The sequence below is a fragment of the Bos grunniens genome, chromosome X (assembly GCF_055505025.1).
Source record: "Bos grunniens cultivar Pamir isolate PY7600 chromosome X, Bosgru_T2T1.0, whole genome shotgun sequence".
Classification (NCBI taxonomy): Eukaryota; Metazoa; Chordata; class Mammalia; order Artiodactyla; family Bovidae; genus Bos; species Bos grunniens.
The window spans coordinates 47,769,161-47,793,749 of record NC_141194.1 but is presented as its reverse complement, the minus strand read 5'-3'; the positions used below and the strand labels follow the sequence as shown (position 1 = coordinate 47,793,749).

General features: G+C 37.6%; 1 protein-coding gene across 14 annotated transcripts in view; it reads left to right on the top strand.

Moving 5' to 3' along the window:
• VSIG4 (V-set and immunoglobulin domain containing 4) overlaps positions 1–24,589 on the top strand; it is a 99,041-nt gene that overhangs the window by 16,619 nt on the left and 57,833 nt on the right. For 7 of the 14 annotated variants that reach the window (XR_015159928.1, XM_086390127.1, XM_086390129.1 and 4 more), the window contains 4 exons: positions 18,362–18,424; positions 19,078–19,155; positions 21,600–21,704; positions 24,431–24,452. Coding sequence is in view for 12 of the 14 variants with exons in the window: in XM_086390127.1 (XP_086246253.1) it covers positions 18,362–18,424; positions 19,078–19,155; positions 21,600–21,704; positions 24,431–24,452 (268 nt within the window). In the remaining 2 variants the exon portion in view is untranslated. The remainder of the gene's footprint in view (positions 1–18,361; positions 18,425–19,077; positions 19,156–21,599; positions 21,705–24,430; positions 24,453–24,589) is intronic. The other 7 variants (XR_015159929.1, XM_086390130.1, XM_086390132.1 and 4 more) reach the window with 2 other exon arrangements.

The window sequence follows — 24,589 nt, the reverse complement described above, 5'->3', positions numbered from 1 at the left end:
TACAAAATTGGTAACAAATACATAAAAGCAAAAATTAAAAATCTAGAGTAGAGTTTGGAATTTCAAAAATACGATGTTAAAGAAAAGAAGAAGGAAAAGAGAGAAAAAACGAACAAACAAAAACAAACAAGGTCGTGAAAATTATAAAGAAAGTACAGGTACAAAATTGATAACTAATACCAGAAAGCAAAAATTAAAAACCTAGAGTAGAGTTTGGAATTTCAAAAATACAATGTTAAAAAAAAAAAAAGAAGAAGAAGAAGAAGAAAAATAAAGAGAGAAAACAAACAAACAAATACGAACAATGTCACAAAAATTATAAAGAAAATACAGGTACAAAATTGATATCAAATACCAAAAAGCATAAATTAAAAATCTAGAGTAAAGTTTGGAATTTCAGATATACAATGTTATATAAAAGAAGAAGAGAAAGAAACAGAGAAGAAGAAAAAAAAAAAGTCACAGAAATTATATAAAAAAAAACTATAGGTACAAAATTGATAACATATACCAAAAAGCGAAAATTAAAAATCTAGAGTAGAGTTTGGAATTTCAAAAATACAATGTTAAAGAAAAGAAGAAAAAAACAAAAACAAAAACAAAACAAAACAAAAAAAACAAGGTCAAAAAATTATAAAATACATATATATGAAGTTTGCTGAAGAAGAAAAAAATAGGGTATTTTTTTTTTTTGCAAAGTAATAGGTTATAAAAGTGAAAATTAAAGGAACAATAGAGGACTTAAAAAATTTTTTTTAATTAAAAAAAAAAAGAAAGAAAGAATGATCGTAAAAATAATAAAAATATATCTAGGACTTTTTTTTTTTTTTTGTGGGTGTTGTGGGTTCAGTTCATTTTTTGGCTAGTTCCTTGGTCAGATTTATATTTCTCAAGATCTATAGGCCCCTTCCTATGTAGTTCGTAGTAACCACAGGGTTTTGATCTATTGCCTGTAGCTTCCAAGGCATTTCCCTCTGTTGTATCTTCTTCTGTTTGCTAGTCTCTTCAGTATCTGGTTTCCGCCCTGACACAAAGGGCACGGTGGAGGACACTTTTTTTTTTTTTTTTTTAGGCTTACTTGTTCAGTCGCGCTGTGGGGAGGGAGGGAGGAATGCTGCAAACAAATAACACTGGCGTGGGCTCGCAGTGCCTCAGCCACCCTGGGTCTGCCCCCGCTCACGGCGCGTGTAGCCTCCCTGTCCACACTACTCGGACTCTAGGTTGTTCCACCGGGAACAATCCGAGGCCGGCCCTGGGCTGCATGCACCTCACAGGTCCAAGCCGCTCAGGTTCAGGCACTCGGGTAGTCCTCAGAGGCTCAGACTCAGTTAGGCCTGCGTTTTGTGCTCTTCCCAGGTCCGAGCAGCTCAGGTGATGAGGTGTTTGGTGAGCGCCAATGCTGCGACTTATCGCCTCCCCGCCACTCTGGGTGTAAAACCGGCGCACCTTCTCAGGCAGATGTTGACCGTCCAGACCCCCAAGAAGTTTTAGTTAGCAAAGAAGCCTGTTTACAGTTTTATAGATAATGTCTCTCTGGGGCTGCGATTGCCCCCTTCCGGCTCTGGCTGCCTGTCACCGGAGGGGAAAGGTCTGCAGCCGGCTATCTCTGTTCAGTCCTTTGTTCCGTGTGCGGGCCTGGCGGTCTTAGGCTAGGGCTGGCTTTTCGCGTGGTAGATATCCCACAGTCTGGTTTGCTAGCCCAAATTATTTTGCTCAGATAGCGCTCAGGGTATTCAGGCCAGATTCTTACTGTCAGCGATGCAGCCCACGCCGCGCCTCCCTGCCCAGCCCCGGCTTGCTAATGGCGGATGCAGGCATCTGTGCTGCTTCTCCGCTGGGGGAGTTACCGTAGGGCTCGCAATCTGCGAGTTTTAATTGTTTATTTATTTTTTCTCCCTGTTATGTTGCCCTCTGTGCTTCCAAAGCTCGGCACAGATTCGGCAGTGAGAAGGTTTCCTGGTGTTTGGAAACTTCTCTCTTTTTAAGATTCCCTTCCTGGGACGGAACTCCATCCCTCCCTCTTTTGTCTCTTTTTTTTTTGTTTTTAATATTTTTTCCTACCTCCTTTCGAAGAGTTGGGTTGCTTTTCTGGGTGCCTGATGTCCTCTGCCGGCATTCAGAAGTTGTTTTGTGGAATTTACTCGACGTTTACATGCTCTTTTGATGAATTTGTGGGGGAGAAAGTGTTCTCCCCATCCTACTCCTCCGCCATCTTGGCTCCTCCCCCCCACATAAATTTTAGAATTGTTTGTTTCAGTTCTTTGAAATGTACCATTGGAATTTGGACAAGGATAGTATTTAATCTGTAGATTATTTTGAGTAGTATAGATATTTTAAAAACATTAATTTTTCTGATCCAGAAAAATGGGGTATCTCCTTATTTAGTTGTGTTTTCAATTTCTTTTGTCAGTGTCTTACAGTTTTCATTGTACATGTCTTTTAACATCTTGGCTAAATATATTACTAAGTATTTTAATTTTGATACAATTATAAATTGGATTATTTTCTTCACTTATCTGAGAGTTATATAAAAATACCACACATTTCTGTATATTGATTTTATATTTTATTATTTTACTGAATTCATTTATTAATTTTAAAAATTTTTGGTGGTCTTTAGGACTATCTTTATACAGTATCATGTCTCTTTTCAAATAGTGAGAATTTTACTTCTTCCTTTCCAATTTGGGTACCTTTTTATTTTCAAAATTGTTTCCTTAATTTTATTTTTGGGTTGTTCATTGCTAGGGTACAGAAGTACAACTGATATTTGTATATTGATCTTATATCCTACAATTTTGCTAAACATTTATTTTCTCTAATCATTGTTTTGTGGATTCTTTAGGTTTTTGTATATATGATTTTGTCATCTAAAAGTAGAAATAATTTTATTCCTTTCTTTCCAATTTAGATGCCTTTTATTTGTTATTCTGGCACAATTTCTCTGGCTAGTACCCACGGTTCAGTGGTGAAAAAAGCATGGCAAGAATGGGAATCATTGCCTTCTTTGTGATCTTACAAGAAAATATTCTTTCTTTCAACATTAAATATGATGATAGATGCCTTTATTTTGGTAAATGTTGCTTGGGTTGAGAACATTTCCTTATTCCTAGCTTTTTGAGTGCTTTTATAATCAAAAGGTATTGAATCGTGTCAAGTCATGTTCTGTGTCTATTGAAATAATTGTGTATTTCTTGCCTTCTTTATTTTATTAAGAGAGTGTATTATCTTGACTCATTTTCAAATGCTGAAGCAATCTTGCATTCCTGGGATAAATTGATCATGGTACAGAATCCTTTTAATATGCTGCTAGATTTGGTTTGCTAGTATTTTGTTATGGAGTTTTGCATCTATATTCATAAAGAATATTGGTTCTTAGTTTTCTTTTGTTTTTATGTCATTATACAATTCCAAGTGAATGATAAAAATGATCTCATATACTGAGCTAGGAGGTGCTACCATACCCATTTTTTGAAAGAATTTGTGAAGAGTTGGCATTATTTAAAAAAAAAAGGTGGGGGGGGGGGTTTATAGAATTCACCAGTGAAACCACACCTGGGCTTAATCTTTACTTTATATAAAGTTGTTTGATTAGCAATCCAATCTTTTCACTCATTAAAAATCTGTCTTTTTTGATTTAATATTTCTTCTGTACTCAGTTTCAGTAGATTGTGAATTTCTAGGAATTTACTGTTTGTGTCTTAGTTAATCCATTGTCATACAGTTATTCATAGTATTCTCTTGTCATTCTTTTTACTTCTATAAAGTTAGTAGATATGTCTCCATTTTCATCAAAGATTTTAATAATTTGAGCCTTCTTTCTTTCTTTTTAGTTTGGTCTTGCTAAAGGCTTGCCAATTATGTTGATCTTTTTCAATAATCAAACTTTGGTTTTGTTGATTTTATTTATTTATTTCAATTTTCTATTTCATTTATCTCAATTTTCTATTTCATTTATCTCTGCTAAATATTTGATTTCTTCAATATGCTTATTTTCTGCTTAGTTTTCTCTTCTATTTTTAATTTTCTTTTTAAGGTGAAAGATTAAGTTATTAATCAGAATTTTTTTTTAATTTTTTGGTGTAGGTATTTATAGCTAAGTACTATTAGCTATAGTACCTAAGTAGTACCAAAATACTATTTTCACTGTGTCCAATAAGTTTTGATATGCTGTGTTTTTATCTTCAATAATTTGCAAGTATTTTCTAATTTCTTAATGATTTCTTATTTAACCCATTGATTACTTAGAAATGTTTGACTTTCACATATGTTTGCATCTCCCTAATTTCCTTCTGCTATTTTTTTTCTAATTTTATTGTATTATGGTACATTATTACAATTGCTTCAAATTTATTGAGACTTATTTTATGGCTTAACATATATGGTATATTCTGGATAATGTTCCATGTGCACTTAAACAGGATGTGTATTCTGCTGTTGTATTGTGGAGTGTCCTGTACATGTCTTTGGGTCCATTGGTTAACAGTATTTTTCAAGTCTTTGATGTCCTTGCTGATCTTTTAGCTAGGTATTCTATCCATAGTTGAAAATGTAGTATTTAAATCTCAAGCTGTTACTTTTTAATCAACTACTTCTCCTTAAAATGCACTCACTGTTTGATTCATGTTTTGGGGGGCTTTGTTGTTAAGAGCATACATGTTTATAATTGTAGTGTCATTGATTGACTGATCCTTTCATAATTATAAAATGTGATTCTTTGTCTCTAATAACAATTTTTTGCTGCTAAGTATATTTTGTTTGATAGTAGTATAGGTACTCTGGCTCTATTTTGTTTACTGTTTACATGGTATATTTTTTTCATTCTTTTAATAACAAATCACTTGTGTCTTTTGAATCCTAAATATACATAGCTTTTAGTTGAATTATGTTCCTTATCCATTCTGTGAATCTCTGCCTTTAAATTTGATAATTTAATCTGTTTATGTTTAATGTAAGTGCTGATAAGATAGGGTTTATGTTTGCCAATGTGCTATATATCTTGTCTTTTCTCATTCTTTTATTCCTTCATTACTTCTGTTTTAGGTATTAAATAGATATAATATAGTGTACTATGCAATTCCTTTTGTTGTTTCTCCCATATATATTTTGTAACTTTCTTGGTGGTTGTCATGGGGATTACTATTAATTCTTAATTTAATACAATCTAGTTTGAATTCTTGCTAACTTAATTTCAATAGCATATACAACTTTGTTTCTACATAATTCCATTCTCCCTCTTTATGCTGTTATTATAACAAATTACATCTTTATGTATTATAACCATATCAGCATAGGCTTTTAATTATTGTTCCTGTATTTGTCTTTTAAATCAGATAGAAAAAAGGGGTTACAACAAAAAATACATTTATACTCTTTCTACGTTTAGTTAGATAAATTACCTTTATTTGTGCTTTATTTCTTAGCTTTGATTCAAGTTACCATTCACTGTCCTTACATTTCACCCTGAAGAATCCCTTCAGGATTTCCCACAGTACAAATTTGCTGGTGACACATTCTCCCCATTGTCTTGGAATGTTTTAATTCTGCTTCATTTTTGAAGGACAATTTTGCTAAATATAGAACTATTGATTGATATAATATGTACTTTGAATGGGGCTTCTCAGTTGGCACTAGTGGTAAAAAAAAAAAAAAAAAAAAAAAAAAAAACCTGCCTGCCAATTCAGGAGACATAAGAGATGAGAGTTAGATCTCTGGGTTGGGAAGATTTCCTGGAGGAGAGCATTGCAACCCACTTCAGTATTTCTGCCTGTAGACTCCCATGGACAGAAAAGCCTGGTGAGCTACTGTCCACAGGATGGCAAAAAACTGGACACAACTGAAGCAACTTAGCATGCACATACTTTGAATATGTAAGCCCTCTGCCTCATGACTTCCATTGTTTTCAATAAGAAATCAGCTACTGATTTTTTTTTATGGTTGCTAATATTTTATTTAGGATTTTTGCATTGATTTTATTGTGGTATGGTTGGTGTACAATATTAAGCTTCTGGTGGGTGTACAATGTCGTGATTCACAAAATTTAAAGGTTATACTCCCTTTACAGTTGCTATGAAATAGTGGCTATATATTTGGGGTTCTACCATGTATCCTTGTAGCTTATTCATTTTATACATAATAGCTTGTAACTCTTAATTATCTACCCCTTCTTGCCCTTTCCTCTCCCCATTCACATATTCTTTAATCCATTTATCTGATGATGGTCATTTAGGGTCTTTCCATATCTTGCCAATCATAAATGGTGCTGCAATAAAAATTGGAGTGCGATTTTTCTTTTTTTCAAATAAATGCCCAGGAGTGGAATTGTTGAGTCATATGATAGTTTTATTTTTAGTTTTTTTGAGAAACATCCATGCAGTTTTCCACAGTGACTGTAACACTTTTACATTCCCTTAAAAAGTGTGCTACAGTGCCCCTTTCTCCATATCATCATCAACACTTGCTATTTGTGATCTTCTTGAGAATACCCATTCTGATAGGTGTGAAGTGATATCAAATTGTGCTTCTAATTTCCATTTCTTAGATGATTAAAGATGCTGAGCAACTTTTCCTGGGACTGTTAGTCATCTGTACACTTCTTTGGAAAGAAATGACCATTCAGATCTTCTGAAATGGAAAACCACTAGTATTCTTTCCTTGAGAAACCCATGAACAGTATGAAAAGGCAAAAAGACAGGACACTGAAAGATTAACTCAGTAGGTAGGTGCCAATGTGCTACAGGAGAAGAGTGGAGAAACAACTCCAGAAAGAATGAAGAAATGGAGCCAAAGCGAAAACAGCACCCAGTTGTGGATATGACTGGTGATGGAAGTAAAGTCTGATGCTGTAAAGAGCAATATTGCAGAGGAACTTGGAATGTTAGATCCATGAATCAAGGCCAACTGGCAGTGGTCAAACAGGAGATGGCAAGAGTGAGCACTGACATTTCTTTTATTTAATTAATTTATTTATTTTACTTTACAATATTGTATTGGTTTTGCCATACATTAACTTGAATCCTCCATGAGTGTACATGTGTTCCCCATCCTGAACCTCTTCCCTCCTCCCTCCCCATCCCATCCCTCTGGGTCATCCCAGTGCACAAGCCCTGAGCACCCTGTATCATGCATCAAACCTGGACTGGCGATTCGTTTCACATATGATATTTTACATGTTTCAATGCCATTCTCCCATATAATCCCACCCTCACCCTCTCCCACAGAGTCCAAAAGACTGTTCTATACATCTGTGTCTCTTTTGCTGTCTCACATACAGGGTTATCATTACCTTCTTTCTAAATTCCATATATATGCATTAGTATACTGTATTGGTGTTTTTCCTTCTGGCTTACTTCACTCTGTATAATAGGCTCCAGTTTCATCCACCTCATTAGAACTGATTCAAATGTATTCTTTTTAATGGCTGAGTAATACTCCATTGTGTATATGTACCACAACTTTCTTAGCCATTCATCTGCTGATGGACATCTAGGTTGCTTCCATGTCCTGGCTATTATAAACAGGGCTGTGATGAACATTGGGGCACACGTGTCTCTTTCGATTCTGGTTTCCTCAGTGTGTATGCCAGCAGTGGGATTGGTGGGTCATATGGTGGTTATATTTTGAGTTTTTTTTAAGGAATCTCCTCACTGTTCTCCATAATGGCTGTACTAGTTTGCATTCCCACCAACAGTGTAAGAGGGCTCCCTTTTCTCCACACCCTCTCCAGAATTTATTGCTTGTAGACTTGAACCCAAAGATAGCAGCCATTCTGACTGGCATGAAATGGTACCTCATTGTGGTTTTTATTTGCATTTATCTGATAATGAGTGATGAGCATCTTTTCATGTGTTTGTTAGCCATCTGTATGTCTTTTCTTGAGAAATGTCTGTTTAGTTCTTCGGCCCACTTTTTGATTGGGTCTTTTGTTTTTCTGGAATTGAGCTGTAGGAGTTGCTTGTATATTTTTGAGATTAATTCTTTGTCTGTTGCTTCATTTCCTATTATTTCCTCCCATTCTGAAAGCTGTTTTTTCACCTAGAATCAGCAAACTAAAATGGACTGGAATGGGTGAATTTAACTCAGATGACCATTATATCTACTACTGTGGGCAAGAATCCCTTAGAAGAAATGGAGTAGTGATGATAGTCAACAAAAGAGTCTGAAATACAGTACTTGGAAGCAATCTCAAAAATGACAGAATGATCTCTTTTCATTTCCAAGGCAAATCATTCAATGTCACAGAAATCCAAGTCTATGCTCTGACCAGTAATGCTGAAGAAGCTGAAGTTGAAGGGATCTATGAAGACTTACAAGACCTTCTAGAACTAATACCCAAAAAAGATGTCCTTTTCTTTATAGGGGACTGGAATGCAAAAGTAGGAAGTCAAGACATACCTGGAGTAACAGGCAAATTTGGCCTTGGAGGGCAGAATGAAGCAGGGAAAAGGCTAATAGAATTTTGCCAAGAGAATGCACTGGTCATAGCAAACACTCTCTTCCAACAACACAAGAGAAGACTCTACAAGTGGACATCACCAGATGGTCAATACCAAAATCAGATTGATTATATTCTTTGCAGCTAAAGATGGAGAAGTTCTATACAGTCAGCAAAAATAAGACCAGGAGTTTACTGTGGCTAAGACCATGCACTCTTTATTGACAAATTCAGACTTACATTGAAGAAAGTAGAAAAAGCCATTAGACCATTCAGTTATGACCTAAATCAAATCCCTTACGATTATACAGTGGAAGTGGCAAATAGGTTCAATGGACTAGATCTGCTAGATGGAGTGCCTGAAGAACTATGGATGGAGATTCATGAAATTGTACAGGAGGCAGTGATCAAGACCAACCCCAAGGAAAAGAAATACACAAAGGCAAAACCGTTGTCTGAGGAGGCCTTACAAATAGCTGTGAAAAGAAGTTAAAGGCAAAGGAGAAAATGGGACATATACTCATTTGAATGTAGAGTTCCAAAGAATAGCAGGGAGAGAAAAGAAAGCCTTTCTCAGTGATCAGTTCAAAGAAATAGAGGAAAACAATAGAATGGGAAAGACTAGAGGTCTCTTCAAGAAAATTAACATTACCAAGGGAACATTTCATACAAAGATGGGCACAAAAAGGACAGAAATGGTATGGACATAACAGAAGCAGAAGATATTAAGAAGAGGTGGCAAGTATGCACACAACACCTATACAAAAAAGATCTTCACGTCCCAGATAATCACGATGGTGTGATCACTCACCTACAGCCAGACATCCTGGAATGTGAAGTCAAGTGGGCCTTAAGAAGCATCAGATCAGATCAGATCAGATCAGTCACTCAGTTGTGTCCGACTCTTTGCGACCCCATGAATCGCAGCACGCCAGGCCTCCCTGTCCATCACCAACTCCCGGAGTTCACTGAGACTCACGTCCATCGAGTCAGTGATGCCATCCAGCCATCTCATCCTCTGTCGTCCCCTTCTCCTCTTGCCCCCAATCCCTCCCAGCATCAGCGTCTTTTCCAATGAGTCAACTCTTCACATGAGGTGGCCAAAGTACTGGAGTTTCAGCTTTAGCATCATTCCTTCCAAAGAAATCCCAGGGCTGATCTCCTTCAGAATGGACTGGTTGGATCTCCTTGCAGTCCAAGGGACTCTCAAGAGTCTTCTCCAACACCACAGTTCAAAAGCATCAATTCTTCGGCGCTCAGCCTTCTTCACAGTCCAACTCTCACATCCATACATGACCACAGGAAAAACCATAGCCTTGACTAGATGAACCTTTGTTGGCCAAGTAATGTCTCTGCTTTTGAATATGCTATCTAGGTTGGTCATAACTTTCCTTCCAAGGAGTAAGCGTCTTTTAATTTAATGGCTGCAGTCACAATCTGCAGTGATTTTGGAGACCAGAAAAATAAAGTCTGACACTGTTTCCACTGTTTCCCCATCTATTTCCCATGAAGTGATGGGACTGGATGCCATGATCTTCGTTTTCTGAATGTTGAGCTTTAAGCCAACTTTTTCACTCTCCACTTTCACTTTCATCAAGAGGCTATTTAATTCCTCTTCACTTTCTGCCATAAGGGTGGTATCATCTGCATATCTGAGGCTATTGATATTTCTCCCAGCAATCTTGAAGAGACCTCTAGTCTTTCCCATTCTATTGTTTTCCTCTATTTCTTTGAACTGATCACTGAGAAAGGCTTTCTTTTCTCTCCCTGCTATTCTTTGGAACTCTACATTCAAATGAGTATATGTCCCACTTTCTCTTTGGAAGAAAAGTTATGACCAACCTAGACAGCATATTAAAAAGCAGAGACAAAAAAAAAAAAAAAAAAAGCAGAGACATTACTTTGCCAACAAAGTTCCATCTAGTCAAAGCTACGGTTTTTCCAGTAGACATGTATGGATACGGAAGTTTGACTACAAAGAAAGCTGATCACCGAATAACTGATGCTTTTGAACTGTGATGTTGAAGAAGACTCTTGAGAATCCCTTGGACTTCAAGGAGTTCCAACCAGTCCATCCTATAGGAAATCAGTCCTGAATATTCATTGGAAGGACTGATCCTGAAGCTGAAACTCCAATCCTTTGGCCACCTTATGTGAAGAACTGACTCATATGAAAAGACCCTGATGCTGGGAGAGATTGAAGGTGGAAGGAGAAGGGGACGACAGAAGATGAGATGATTGGATGGCATCACGGACACAGAGTACATGAGTTTGAGTGAACTCCAGGGATTGGTGATGGACAGGGAGGCCTGGCTTGCTGCAGTCTATGAGGTTGCACAGAGTCAGACTTGACTGAGCGACTGAACTGAATTGACCATTTTCAAATCAAGTTATTTTTTTGTTGTTATATTGAGTTATATGAGCTCTCTATATTTTAGGCATTAACACTTTATCATTCTTAGTTGCAAATATTTTCTCTCATTCAGTAAGCAGTCTTTTGTTTCATTGATTTTTGTTTGTTTGTTTTGCTGTACAAAAGGATTTAATTAGGTCCCATTTGTTTATTTTTGCTTCTTTTGTTTTAGGAGACAGATGGAAAATAATACTGCTATGTTGTTGTTCACTTGCTAAGTCATGTCTGAACCTTTGCGATGAGACCCCATGAACTGCATAATACCAGTCTCCCCGGTCCTTCACTATCACCTGGAGTTTGCTCAAACTCATGTCCATCGGATCGGTGGTGCTATCTAACCATCTCACCCTCAGCCACTCGCTTCTCTTTTTGCCTTCAATCTTTCCCAGCATCTGAGTCTTTCCAATGAGTCATCTTTTCACATGGGGTGGGCAAAGTATTGGAGCTTCAATTTAAGCGTCAGTCATTCCAATGAATATTCAGAGCTGATTTCCTTTCAGATTGACTGGTTTTATCACCTTGCAGTCCTAGGGACTCTCAAGAGTCTTCTCCAGTATCACAATTTGAAAGCATCAATTTTTCAGTGCTCAGCATTCTTTATGGTTCAACTTTCATATTTGTACATGACTACGGGAAAAACAATAGTTTTGACTGTACAGAACTTTGTCGGCAAACTGGAGTCTCTACTTTTTAATATGTTCTCTAGGTTTGTCATAGCTTTCCTTCCAAGGAGCTAGTGTCTTTTAATTTCATGGCTGCAGTCATCATCACCAGTAATTTTGGAACCCAAGAAAATGAAAGCTGCAACTGCTTCTCTTTTTTTCCTTTCTAATTGCCATGAAGTATGGGACCAGATGCCATGATCTTTGTTCTTTGAATGATGAGTATTAAGCCAGCTTTTTCATTCTTCTCTTTCATCTTCATCAAGAGGCTTTTTAGTCCCTCTTTGCTTTCTGCCATTACAGTGGTATCACCTTTGTAAGTATAGTGATGTATCTGCATTTTAACACATTGTATGTGTATTTATTTAACTTCTATGCAGAGTACATCATGTGAAATGCCAGGCTGGATGAATAACAAACTGAAATCAAGATTGCCAGGAGAAATATCAACAACCTCAAATATGCAAGCAATATCACCCTAATGCCAGAAACCAAACAGGAAATAAAGAGCCTCTTGATGAAGATTAAAGAGGAGAGTGACAGAGCTAGCTTAAAACTCAGTATTTAAAAAAAAATGAAAATCATGACATCCAGTCCCACTACTTCATGGCAAATAGATGGGCAAGCAATGGAAACAGTGACAGATTTTATTTTCTCAGGCTTCAAAATCACTGTGGATGGTGACTGCTGTCATGAAATTAAGACATTCTCTCCTTTGAAGGAAAGCTCTGACAAACCCAAACAGTGTATTAAAAAGCAGAGACATTACTTTGCCTACAAAAGTCTTTTTAGTCAAAGCTAAAAAGCTTTCCAATAGTCATGTACAAATATGAGAGTTGGACCATAAAGAAGACTGAGCACTGAAGAATTGATGCTTTTGAACTATTGTGTTGTAGAAGACTCTTGAGAATTCTTTAAACAGCAAGGAGATCAAACCATTCAATCCCAAAGGAAATTCGTCCCAAATATTCATTGAAAGGACTGGTGCTGAAGCTGAAGCTCCAATACTTTGGCCAAGAAGACTCATTGGAAAAGACCCTGATGCTAAGAAAGGTTGAGAGCAGGAGGAGAAAGGGCTGACAGAGGATGGGATGTTTGGATGACATCATGGACTTAATGGACATGAGTTTGAGCAAGCTCAGGGAGATAGTGAAGAACAGGGAAGCCTTGTGTGCTAAAGTCAATGGGGTTGCAAAGAGTCAGATGGAGCTGCAGTCAATGGGATTGCAAAGAGTCAGACACAACTAAACAGGAATAAAAAAGTAATAAAAATAAAAATGTCAATAAAAATAAAAATGTCAAAAAGTTTTTGACATTACATAGCATTTTAAAATATTTTGTTTGTGCTTTTCTATCCTCTTCTGTAACTTCCATTATGTGTATATTGGTACACTTGAAGATGACCTGCAGTTCTCTGAGGTGCTGGTCATTTTTCTTCATTCACTTTCCTTTCTGTTTCTCTAATCTGCTAATTTCAATTGACACCAGTTTTACTCATTCTTTATTATGCCTGTTTAAATCTGTTTTAGTGAATTCTTCTTTTTAGTGGGTTTTATTCTTTCAGTTGGGGCTTCTCAGATGTCAGAAGTGGTAAAGAACCCAACTGTTAATGCAGGAAACATAAGAGATGCCAGTTTGATTACTGGATCAGGAAGAGCCCCTGAAGGAGGGCATGCTTACCCACTCCAGTATTCTTGCATGGAAAACCTCATGGAGGGAAGAACCTGGCAGGCCACAGTCCATAAGATTGCAAAGAGTCATACATGACTGAAGCAACTTAGCATGCATGCATTTTTTTCAGTTGTTGTATCTTTCATCTCCAGGATTTCTAGTTTTTTCCTGTTTTATAATTTTTGTTTACTGACATTTTCTACTTGGTTTGAAGTTTGTAACATTGCACAGGAAGATGTAACCAAAACTATCCCAAAGAAAAAGAAATGCAAGAAGGCAAAATGTTTGTCTGAGGAGGCTTTCCAAATAGCTGAGGGAAGAAGAGAACTGAAAGGCATGGGATACAGGGAAAGATATACCCAGCTGAATGCAGAGTTCCAGAGAATAGCACGGAGACATAAGAAGGTCTTCTTAAGAACAATGCAAAGAAGTATAAGATGACAATAGAATGGGAAAGACTTAAGATTTCTTCAAGAAAATCAGAGAGATCAAAGGAACATTTCTTGCAAGGTTTGGCATGATATATGACATAAACGGTAGGAAGTTAACAGAAGCAGAATAAATTAAGAAGTGGCAGAACTCTACAAAAGAGGTCTTAATGACCCAGATAACTATGATGGTGTGGTCACTCACCTAGAGCCAGACATTCTGGAGTGTGAAGTCAAGTCGCCTTAAGAACATGACCACAGACACAGCTAATGAATATGATGGGATTCTAGCTGAGTTATTTAAAATCCTAAAAGACGATGCTGTAAAAGTTCTGCACTCAATATGTCAGCAAATATAGAAAACTCAGCAGTGGCCACAGGACAGGAAAGGCCAGTTTTCATTCCAATCCCAAAGAAGGGCAGTAACAAAGAATGTTCAAACTACCATACAGTTGCACTCATTTCACATACTAGTAAGGTTATGCTCAAAATCCTTCAAGCTAGACTTCAGCAGTACTTGAATTGATAATATCCAGATGCACAAGCTGGGTTTAGAAAAGGCAGAGTAACCAGAGATCAAACTGCCAACATTTGTTGGATCACAGAGAAAGCAAAGGAATTCCATGAAAATATCTACTTCTGCTTCATTGACTACACTAAAGCCTTTGACTGTGTGCATCACCACAAAGTGTGGAAAATTCTTAAAATAATGGGAATATTCATTGGAAGGACTGACGCTGAAGCTCTAGTACTTTGGCTATCTGATACAAAGAGCAAACTCATTGGAAAAGACCCTGATGCTGGGGAAAATTTGAAGAGAAAAGAAGAGCATTTCAGCAGATGAGATGGTTAGATAGCATCACTGACTCAATGGACATGAATTTGAGCAAACCCTGGGAGATAGTGAAGGACAGGGAAATTTGGTGTGCTGCAGCCCATGGGTTTACAAAGAGTCAGACACAACTGAGTGACAGAACAACAACTTGGTTTGAATTGCCCTCATTATTTTAGTTTTTTGGACATAGTTTCCTTTGATTTGTTTCTTTTTTTTTTTAATAACAAATTTAGTTGATTTAAAGTATTTTTTTCTAATGAGTCCAGTATCTGTACTTCCTCAGAGAAAGTTTCTATTCATTGCTTTTTTAAATAAGTTTATGGACTATATTTTCTAGTTTATTTTTTTTAATTTATAAATTTATTTATTTTTAAATTAAACAAAGATGAATATTTTTAAAGATAAGTACAATTCACAAAGATAGATATCATAAACCATGAGGTACCTAACAGAAAAGAAACAAAAATACATAAAGCAAAAATCTCAGAAGAAATATAAGGGAAAAGAAAAAATATATAATCATAGTGAGACATATTAACATTTCTCTGAGAATATTTTATCAAATGCAGAAAAAAATAAGAATAGGAGCATCTTGATGATGTCAATAATTTAAATACAGTTGATTTCTATTTATATAAATTTACATTAATTTTATATCCTACAAAATGTATTTAAAATTTTATATCTCTTATGTTGCTATTAGATGTCCATAGGACATTTAGAAAAACTGGTAAACAATACTAAATTTCAAAATGTAGAAATTTTGTGTGATTCAGTTATGCATATATTCATATATTATCTTTGAAATTATTTTCCATTATAGGGTAATATAAGATATTGACTATATTTCCCTCTGCTACATAGTAAACCTTTGCTGCTTCTTGCCTATCTATTTTCTTAAATTATAAATCTAACATTCTATTCATACTAAATCAAATAAGTGGAATCAAACTCACACATTTTTTTAGTTAGGCAAAAGTTCATGTTTTCTAAAATATATATACATATTATTTACAGTTGTGCAAGCCTCCTGATGGGAGGGACTGGTGGTGGGAAAAACTGAATACTCTACCCAGCAAGACTCTCTCCTTAAGATTTGATGGAGTAATCAAAAGCTTTCCAGACAAGCAAAAGTTAAGAGAGTTCATCACCACCAAACCAACTTTACAACAAATGCTAAAGGAACTTCTCCAAGCAGGAAGCAAGAGAAGGAAAAGATCTATCTACAGAAAATGAACCTAAAACACGAAAACTGTAGTTTTGCACTTAAATGCAAATGAATTAAATGCACCAAACAAAAGACATAGACTGGCTGAGTAGATGAAAATATGTGCATGTATGTACTTCCACTTATCACTCTGCTTGATCCTCCCCCCTGAGTTGTATGTAATTATTTTATATTATTAGGCTAATCATGTTCCCATTATGGCTTGACATTGCAAATATCTTTTATTTATTTATTTTTGTCTGTCTATCTTCATTTCTTTTCATTCTTTTCTCTATATTCTGTTCTCCTGCAGTGATTTTCACCTTTCTGTCCTCCAGGTCAGTTATCTGTTCTTCTGCCTCAGTTATTCTGCTATGGATTTCTTCTAGTGTATTATTCACCTGTTTGTTCTTCAGTTCTTGTAGGTCTTTGGTAAACATTTCTTGCATCTTCTCAATCTTTGCCTCCATTCTTTTCCTGAGATCCTGAATCATCTTCACTATCATTACTCTGAATTATTTTCCTGAAAGTTTGCCTATCTCCACTTCATTTAGCTGTTTTTCTGGGGTTTTATCTTGTTCCTTCATCTGGGACATAACTTTCTATTTTTTTTCATGATGATTAACTTTCTGTAATTTGGTCACCGTCAGACTGTGCCTCTTCTCTCTTCTCTGTTTGCCCTCTGATGGAGGATTATAAGAGGCTTGTGTAAGCCTCCTAATGGGAGGGACTGGTGGTGGGAAAAACTGGGTCTTGCTCTGGTGGGCAGAGCCTTGCTCAGTAAAGTTTTAATCCAATTATCTGCTGATGAGTGGTGTTGCACTCCCTTCCTGGTAGTTTTTTGGCCAGAGGTGACCCAGCCCTTGGGTCTACAGGTTCTGTGGTCTGGCTAATGGCAACCCAAGAGGATTTACACCAAGGGGGACCTTCCCAGACTGATGTTGCCAGTGTCCCCATCCCTGTGGTAATCCCCTGCAGACACATGCCTCCACAGGAGACCCTCCAACACTAGCAAGTAGTTTTGATTCAGTCTCCTGTGGTCTCACTGCTCCCTTCCTCTGAGGCTTAGTGCACACAAGCTTTTGTTTGTGCCCTCTAAGACTGGAGTTTCTGTTTCTCCCAGTCCTGTGGAAGTCCTATGATCAAATACTGCTGGCCTTCAAGGTCAGATTCCCTGTATATTCCCAGTCTGTTTGTTGGGTCCCCAGGCTGGGGAGCCTGACATGGGGTTCAGAACCTTAACAACAGTGGGAAAACTTCTTTGGTATGATTTTTCTCCAGATTGTGGGTCACCCACCCGGTAGGGAAGGGATTTGATTTTATTGTGATTGTACCCCTCCTCCTATCTTGCTATGGCTTCTTTGTCTTTGGATGTGGGGTGTCTTATTTTGGTAGGTTGCAACATTCTCCTGTTGATGATTGTTCAATAGCTAGTTTCAATTTTGGTTTTCTCGCAGAAGGAGATGGTGCTCTACTCTGCCATCTTTAACCAGAAGCTCCATACTTTCTAGTTTCTTTGCATGTCTCATATTTTGTTGAAAATTTGACTTTTTAAATAATATAGTGTGACAAATTTAGAATTCTGAGTCTCTGTCTCTCTCCAGGGCTTGCTTTTGTTGCTGCTTTCTGTATTAATTGCTATTTATTTGTTCAATAACTGTCTGAGCTAATTCTATGTAGTCTCTTTTATTCTTTGTCATGGATTGCCACTTAAGTCTCTGATCAATTTTGTGGTCAAATATTTATTGGACAGATATTTCTTTAAATAGTTGGAATCAATAAAACTCCAAGGGTTCTGTTGCTTGTTTAACTGTTTTCAATGCTTACCCAGGAAGTTTATAACTATGCTGTAGCCTTCATTTCCTGCTAATGCAGAGCCTCAAGGCTAGTCAGAGATAAGAACATATGACATTCTCATGTCTTTCCTGAGCATGCACACAATACTATTCATGTCTTGGCTTTCCAGATTTCATGAATGTGTCAGAGATTTTCAAAGTCTCTGAACTTTTAATTACTTTTTTTTAAAGCTTTTTGGCAAGTCTCTTGTTTACCTTAGTTGTTGTTTAATGCTCCAGGCATCTGTCTGACAAATACACCCCTTCCCTAGCAAGAGTTTTAACACTAGACGATCAATGAAGATAAGCCTTTTGAATCAGGTCTTTCAGGGAACTGCCACAGAAGTCAAATAATGACAATTTTGGGGGGAATTAAATCTGTTCTGTTCAGTCTAGCACCTTGAACAAGGCTTATTTTCAAGGCTACTACTGGCCTGGGACAGGGTAATAGAGCTGGGGTAAATTAAAATGCAACAATACTTGCTGTACTTAACAAGATTGGAGTGTTTTTCTTCCATAAATGCTACCCGGGTTGATTCAAATCTTTGGCTATTTTTCCAAAATCTTAAAGAAAAAAAAGTTTAAAAAAATTGTCAGTCATTTCACTGCTTTTGTGAAGAAGTAAGTGTTTGGAGGTTATTACTCTATTATCTTTACTAACTCACTACAGCCACCTTCTTTGTAATACTTCTAAGACCCTCTCAAGAGAATAAGTAGCTAAATTTCAACTGGAAGTTAGTTAAAACAAAATATTTTCCCCATCCAGATTAATTAAGTATCTGACTGGCCATTACTTATTTCCCATTTTTTCCTAAAACATTCAACTGTTCACTCAGGGGTGCCAGGGCCCTTGAATGGACTCCCTTTTCCTTGCAGATTCCTCAAAGCCACTTGAGACCAAGACTAAGTCACTTCCAACCATGCAAACCCCCTTGGAAGGTGAGTTTTACTGGGGTTCTGTGGGAATAGGGAAGGTCTGAAATGGTGTCATGGAAGCCAAGGGAGGAGGCTCAATGCCATTAGACAGGTCATAAGAGGTCACTGGGTTCTTCAGAAGGAACATGGTAATAAAGACATGGAAATAAAAAGACCTAAGGGTCATGAAGAAGTGAATCATCTATCTATCTATATATATATATATATATATATATATATATATATATTATTTTTTTTTCTCTGTAAAAATGTCTGAGGCAAAAAGAAGGAGAGAATTTGAATAACCCTATAGGAAAAGTGGAAAAAGAAAACTGACTTCTGCTCTGCTCCTAGTCTGAATTGCTATGGGACTTCAGGTATATTTTCTCTCCTCTATGGGCCTTCTTCCCACCAACAGTAAAAAAATAAAATAAGCTATCACATTATTGTATTGAATTGGCCAAAAAGTTCAATCAAGTTTTTCTGTAAGATATTATGGAAAAACCCAAATGAACTTTTTGGCTAACCCAATAATAGTGGTCAATGACATGGCCAGGAATTCTGGAAATCTTAGCACAGATACCCATAGAAGAACTGCAATCTTTGTAGCCACCCTCCATCTTGAAATTTCCTATCTGGAAGAGAGATCTCTGACCCTAATAATCCTGTTGTTATAGCAACATACACAGTGAATATATCCTGGGGCAGAATAACTGAAATGGATGGTGATATTGGAAAGACAAGTGCTGGACCAGGTAAGGGAAATGTTAACACTTCTATTCTTCCTTTTTGGCTCTTAACTTTGCAACAAAAAGTTTCCACTATACACACTATTCTATGCCATTCTACTCTGCAAACTGTTACCTCCTATGTTCCAGGCTATGATCAAAGGTCCTAGAGACAGATGAGATGGATAGAATGGAGAAAGGATAGGGAAAGATACAGATACAGGGATGTTCAAAGTCAGAATGGGTTTAAGGGTAGTGATATCTTTGTTCTTATTTCTCTTTTGGCATGATAATGTACTTCCTAAACATTCTATGTAAGAATTGGAATTGGACTATGATTTCAGCCATCTCTCCCAGGGAGACAGGCATTGGACCAGGTAAGGGTAGTGGCAAGGCTTCATTACTTGAGTTATTCTTCAGAGGTCACCAAGCAGCTTGTAGCTGATTTCTGATTCCTTCAAAGTTTCAAGGATCCCTAAGTCAAAGTCTCAGAGATGCAAACCCCAAATATAAGTTCTTTGGGTTTTCACCTGGAGCTAATAGCTGGTATGCAGTGGTTTGAATACATTGATTATTAAAACAATGAAATACTTATATTTTATATCATTTTATTTTATCAACAATACTAGTTGATGCTAGATGTTTCTCTTAACCACTGTTTCCCATTATCACCTTGGCTGCCTTGGCCCATCCCTCAGAACTCTCTAGACCACCCCCATGGTCCGGCAACAAAAGTGTTGATGCCTGGAGACCTCTAAGACTCCAGGTCTACAGTAGGTATCTGTTTTGATTGATAAGTACATAATAGTTCAATGACTATCACTCCTGGTCTTACCCTCTGGTTGTGTGTCATTGATGGTGGACTTCTTAATGCCTCTGTACTTTTGCCCTCCTGGTTGCAGAGTTTCTTGGTTGTCTCAGGTCACAGCTTAAGCTTGTTTTGTGTTCCATTTCTGTGTTGTCACTTTTGGCTTGAAGACTTCCATAGTTCCATGTCTCTCCTATGGCAATATCCATAGAAGAAGGGGAGCTAGAAGATACTTCTTAAGACAGTTGATTTGAGAAGATGGGAAAATAACTTTTGGAAGACTGGATACTCTAAGATTTGGAGTTTATGCCCTACATCCTCTATTAATTATTTTACAACTTTACTCTCTCCAATGAGGAACCTTCCCTTGATCTGTATCATTTTATAGCTTAGGTTCTCTCAACTCCAATCAGAGCTCTAAAGACCACAAATACCAGATGTCTAAGATATAATATTTTGGGATCTAGAGAAAACAAAGTCAGTTGCAGCAGTAAATCCTAAGGACACTGGGATTCCTTTCCCTCTCCATCCATATCCCCTGACCTCACTCCCTAGATTCAGAATATTATAGCTACAAGTGCATTAGACATCATCCAATATTTTCATTGAACTTATGGGGAAACTAAGGTATTAGTAAAAAAATCTGATTAAAGTCACTGTATTTATTCTTCTATGACTTCTATGTATTTAGCCTTCTAGGACTACTGAAAAAGTACCCCATACTTAGCACTTTAAAATAACACAAATGTATTATCCTATACTTCTGGACATCAGAAGTCTGACATACTGGGCTAAAATCAAGGTATAATTGGGCTGTGTTATTTTTGGATACTGGGGATAATCAGTTTCTTTGTCCTCCTTTCAGTTCCTAGAGGTTACCTTCTTTCTTTGGCTTCTGATTACCTTCCACCAGTTTCAAAACTAGCAATGTAGTATCTTCAAATATCTCACTATCATCCCCTCTTCTGTTTCCTTCTTCCACTTTGGGGAGACCCTTGAGATTCCATTGAGCCCACCCAGATATTTCAAGATAATCTCCCCACTTCAAAGTCAATGAATTAACAATCTTAAATATATCTGCAATCTTAATTCTTCCCTACAATGTAAACTAACATACTGGGGATATGAATATGAGCATCTTTGGAGGACCCTTATTCTGCCTACTACAGTCATACAGCAAATAAATAACAGACCCAGGACCAGAAGCCTAGTCCAGGGGTTTCCTTCATGATTTAGATAGGTAACCCAGGAGACAGTGGAAATATGTTTTGAGGATTAAGAAACCTGAATACTTGGACAGAGAAGTAATTGATCATAATCTCAATACGGTAGTATTTTTGTGAAGCTGGGAAGCACTTTCTCCTAAGAAAATGTGAGAAACCTCTTGTCTTGGCCCCATGGAAAGCATGGAGTACTGGTTCAAATGTCCAGGCCAATCAGCCATCAACGAGTGGACCTGAAATAACTTGCATGTACATGGAGTCTCTAGCTTCTTTCAAGTCTTTTTCATGGATCCAGGGTTTTGTTTGTCTCTCTGGCTAGCTAAATAAGTTAGGAGAAGATGGAAAAGAAAGAACTGTGAGCTAGTCTAGACTGATCCTTGGAGTCTCTGTTTCTGGACTGTTTTCAACCAGATACCACTTGGTCTTGTTTTGCCCCCTAGGAAAAGGCCTGTCTATCTTTGCCATAATTCTCATCATCTCCTTGTGCTGTATAGTGTTCATCACCATGACTTATATCATGGTCTGCAGGAAGACATCCCAACAGGGTGAGTGATGAATATGAATGGGTGGCTTTTGCTTATTCTTTCATTCAGCAGTACAGATCAGATCAGATCAGTCACTCAGTCGTGTCCGACTCTTTGCAACCCCATGAATCGCAGCACACCAGGCCTCCCTGTCCATCACCAACTCCCGGAGTTCACTCAGACTCACGTCCATCGAGTCAGTGATGCCATCCAGCCATCTCATCCTCTGTCGTCCCCTTCTCCTCTTGCCCCCAATCCCTCCCAGCATCAGAGTCTTTTCCAATGAGTCAACTCTTTGCATGAGGTGGCCAAAGTACTGGAGTTTCAGCTTTAGCATCATTCCTTCCAAAGAAACCCCAGCATAAACTCTGCATCAAGCACTATGTTAGGCACTTCAAAGGGTCCCCAGCCTATCCTGAAAGTGAGGATAGGAAATCCATGGAGACAGACATGCAATAAGAGTACAACATATGAAAGTTAATTCACAAATCTTTTTACTCAACCTGGCACAGCATCTACATAGTGGATTTTTAATGAGGATGCAAGAGAAGGAGAAGTAACAATTATTGCTTCAAGTTATTTACAGTTTAATTAATGGAATCAAGGTAGAGTCATGGAGTTTATCAATAACAATACATAGCTATAAAGGTTGTGAACTCAAAGCTTGGAGAAGATAATCAATGCTAAAAAGATCCAAAGGATAGGAGAATCAGTTAGGGGTAGAATAATTATCAAGGGCTTTCATGAGGAGGCAGGACTTAGACCATACCTTGGAGGATGAAAGCCATTGATAGGGGACAATATTCTACAAATACAAGAAATTACATGAATAAAGGGGTGAAATTGTAAAAGATAAATATGAGTGGAGTCATCAATAGAGAAAATTCATGTAGCCAAGCAATAGAGAAATACAAAGGAAAAGATAAGTTCATTCCTGATTCTAGAAAGTCTTGAATGACAGGTTAAGGAATTTGGAATTTCTTCTCTAAGCCTTGCATTAAAAATCACTTAAAAAATTTAAGCCAGGCAGTGACATGATTACACTGTAGTTGTCAGGGTCATTTAACATCTGTTTGCCAACAGAAGAAAAAGAGACTCTTAATGTTTACTTCTAAGTAAAGCCTAACTACATCTCAATTCCTTTTGCACTAGTCATTTTAACTAGCATTTATGTGTCTCTTCCTTTGAAGTAGCTCCTACTCCCTAATAGTCTGATTTCTACCATAGGTCTCTCCAACCCAAAAAGAGGAGGAAGCCTTGGGTTTCTCCTTGTCCTGGGTTTGAAGTAAAAACTCTTGTCTTGGCCAATTACCATGGCTATGATCCGTGAAGCTAAACTTGGAAGTGGAGATATCTTAATTTGCCACAAATCCTAGGTGTACTAAAAGGAAAACATTCATTATAGTCTCAATAAGACTAAGTATAAACTGTAACAATACTAGATTATTTCCCTTTCAAAAACAGTCCAGGGCTCCCCATGACTCAGAGGACAGAGGTCAAAATGTAGCATCCCATTGAAGGCCCTCTGTAATGTGGCTCTGGCCTATCTTGTCAACCCCCACCATTCTCTTAGACCTAATTTCATTCCCAGTCACTGAAGTCAAACAGGCAAATAGGTGACACACCTCATGTCTTTATACTTTTTCCTCCCTAGATTGCCTTTCCAGAATTCCTGCATTCTATCTCTGTATAAGGGAGACAGCCTCAGGGCATCATCTCAATTTAACATGTAGCTTCTGAGTACCTACTATGTACCATGCACTAGGCATATAAAAATGAAAAAGATCCTACAGTATGAAAGCTGCAGAGCCAATCAGGGAGGTAAGACATGGAAATTTAAGGCTTTATCACCAAACAAAAGACCTGCAGCATTCTGTTTTTGCTTTGTTGTGGTTTAATGCTTACATTTCCAGTTGCATCTCTGAAAGATTACAAGCACCTAGAGGGCAGTACATCCATCTTTGTACCAGGCTATAGAGCTTCCCTGGTGGCTCAGAGGTTAAAGTGTCTTCCTGCAATGCGGGAGAACTGGGTTCGATCCCTGGGTTGGGAAGATGCCCTGGAGAAGGAAATGGCAACCCACTCCAGGATTCTTGCCTGGAGAATCTCATGAGCAGAGAAGCCTGGTAGGCTACAGTCCATGGGGTTGCAAAGAGTCGAACACAACTGAGCGACTTCACTTACTCACTTAGAGAGCTTTTAAGCCTATGTGGAATGTAGATACTTCTTCTCCACAGACACTAGGGGGCAATGGTGATTTATTCCAAGATCCTTCCTGGTTGCAGGATGGGGATAAATGCACTTGAGAATGACTCAAGCTATAGTCTCGGGCATCAGACTGATAATTCAGGCCCTTTTGTCTGGGGTCTGAATGGCTGCCAAGTTTTTCATAAAGACTCCCTGAAGGATATTTGGCAAGACTCCTGGGTGGAGAGTGGATCCAGTTCCAGTGTCCATCCCCCATCACACCAAGCTCTAGCCCAATGTCCAGAGTCAGACTGTGCCAAAGATGACAGTGATCAAGTGTGCTTCCTCTTCCTTTCCCAGATAAATCTGCATCTGTTGAAAAACAGGTAAATCTGTATTTCAACCCACCTTCCTAACAGCTTCTATTTGTTGGAAGGCTGAGACATATTGTGATTTCCCCTGTCTCTTCTTCCCTTTTCTTTTCACAAGGACTTGCATTTGGCCCTTACCCATTCCCTATGGAGACTTCTGACTTGATTCTTCTTTTTTTTTTTTCCTAGATCATGTCTATGAAGTGGCCAGGTAAGATAGCTTCTCATCTTCTATCTTCTGACCTGTTCCTTGTCCTCAAGTTTGTTGATTATTGGCATAGAGGCAAGGGGGTTTGGTACAGACCCAATATTAAGCCCAGAGGCCTTCAAGGTCAGGGCACAACTTTC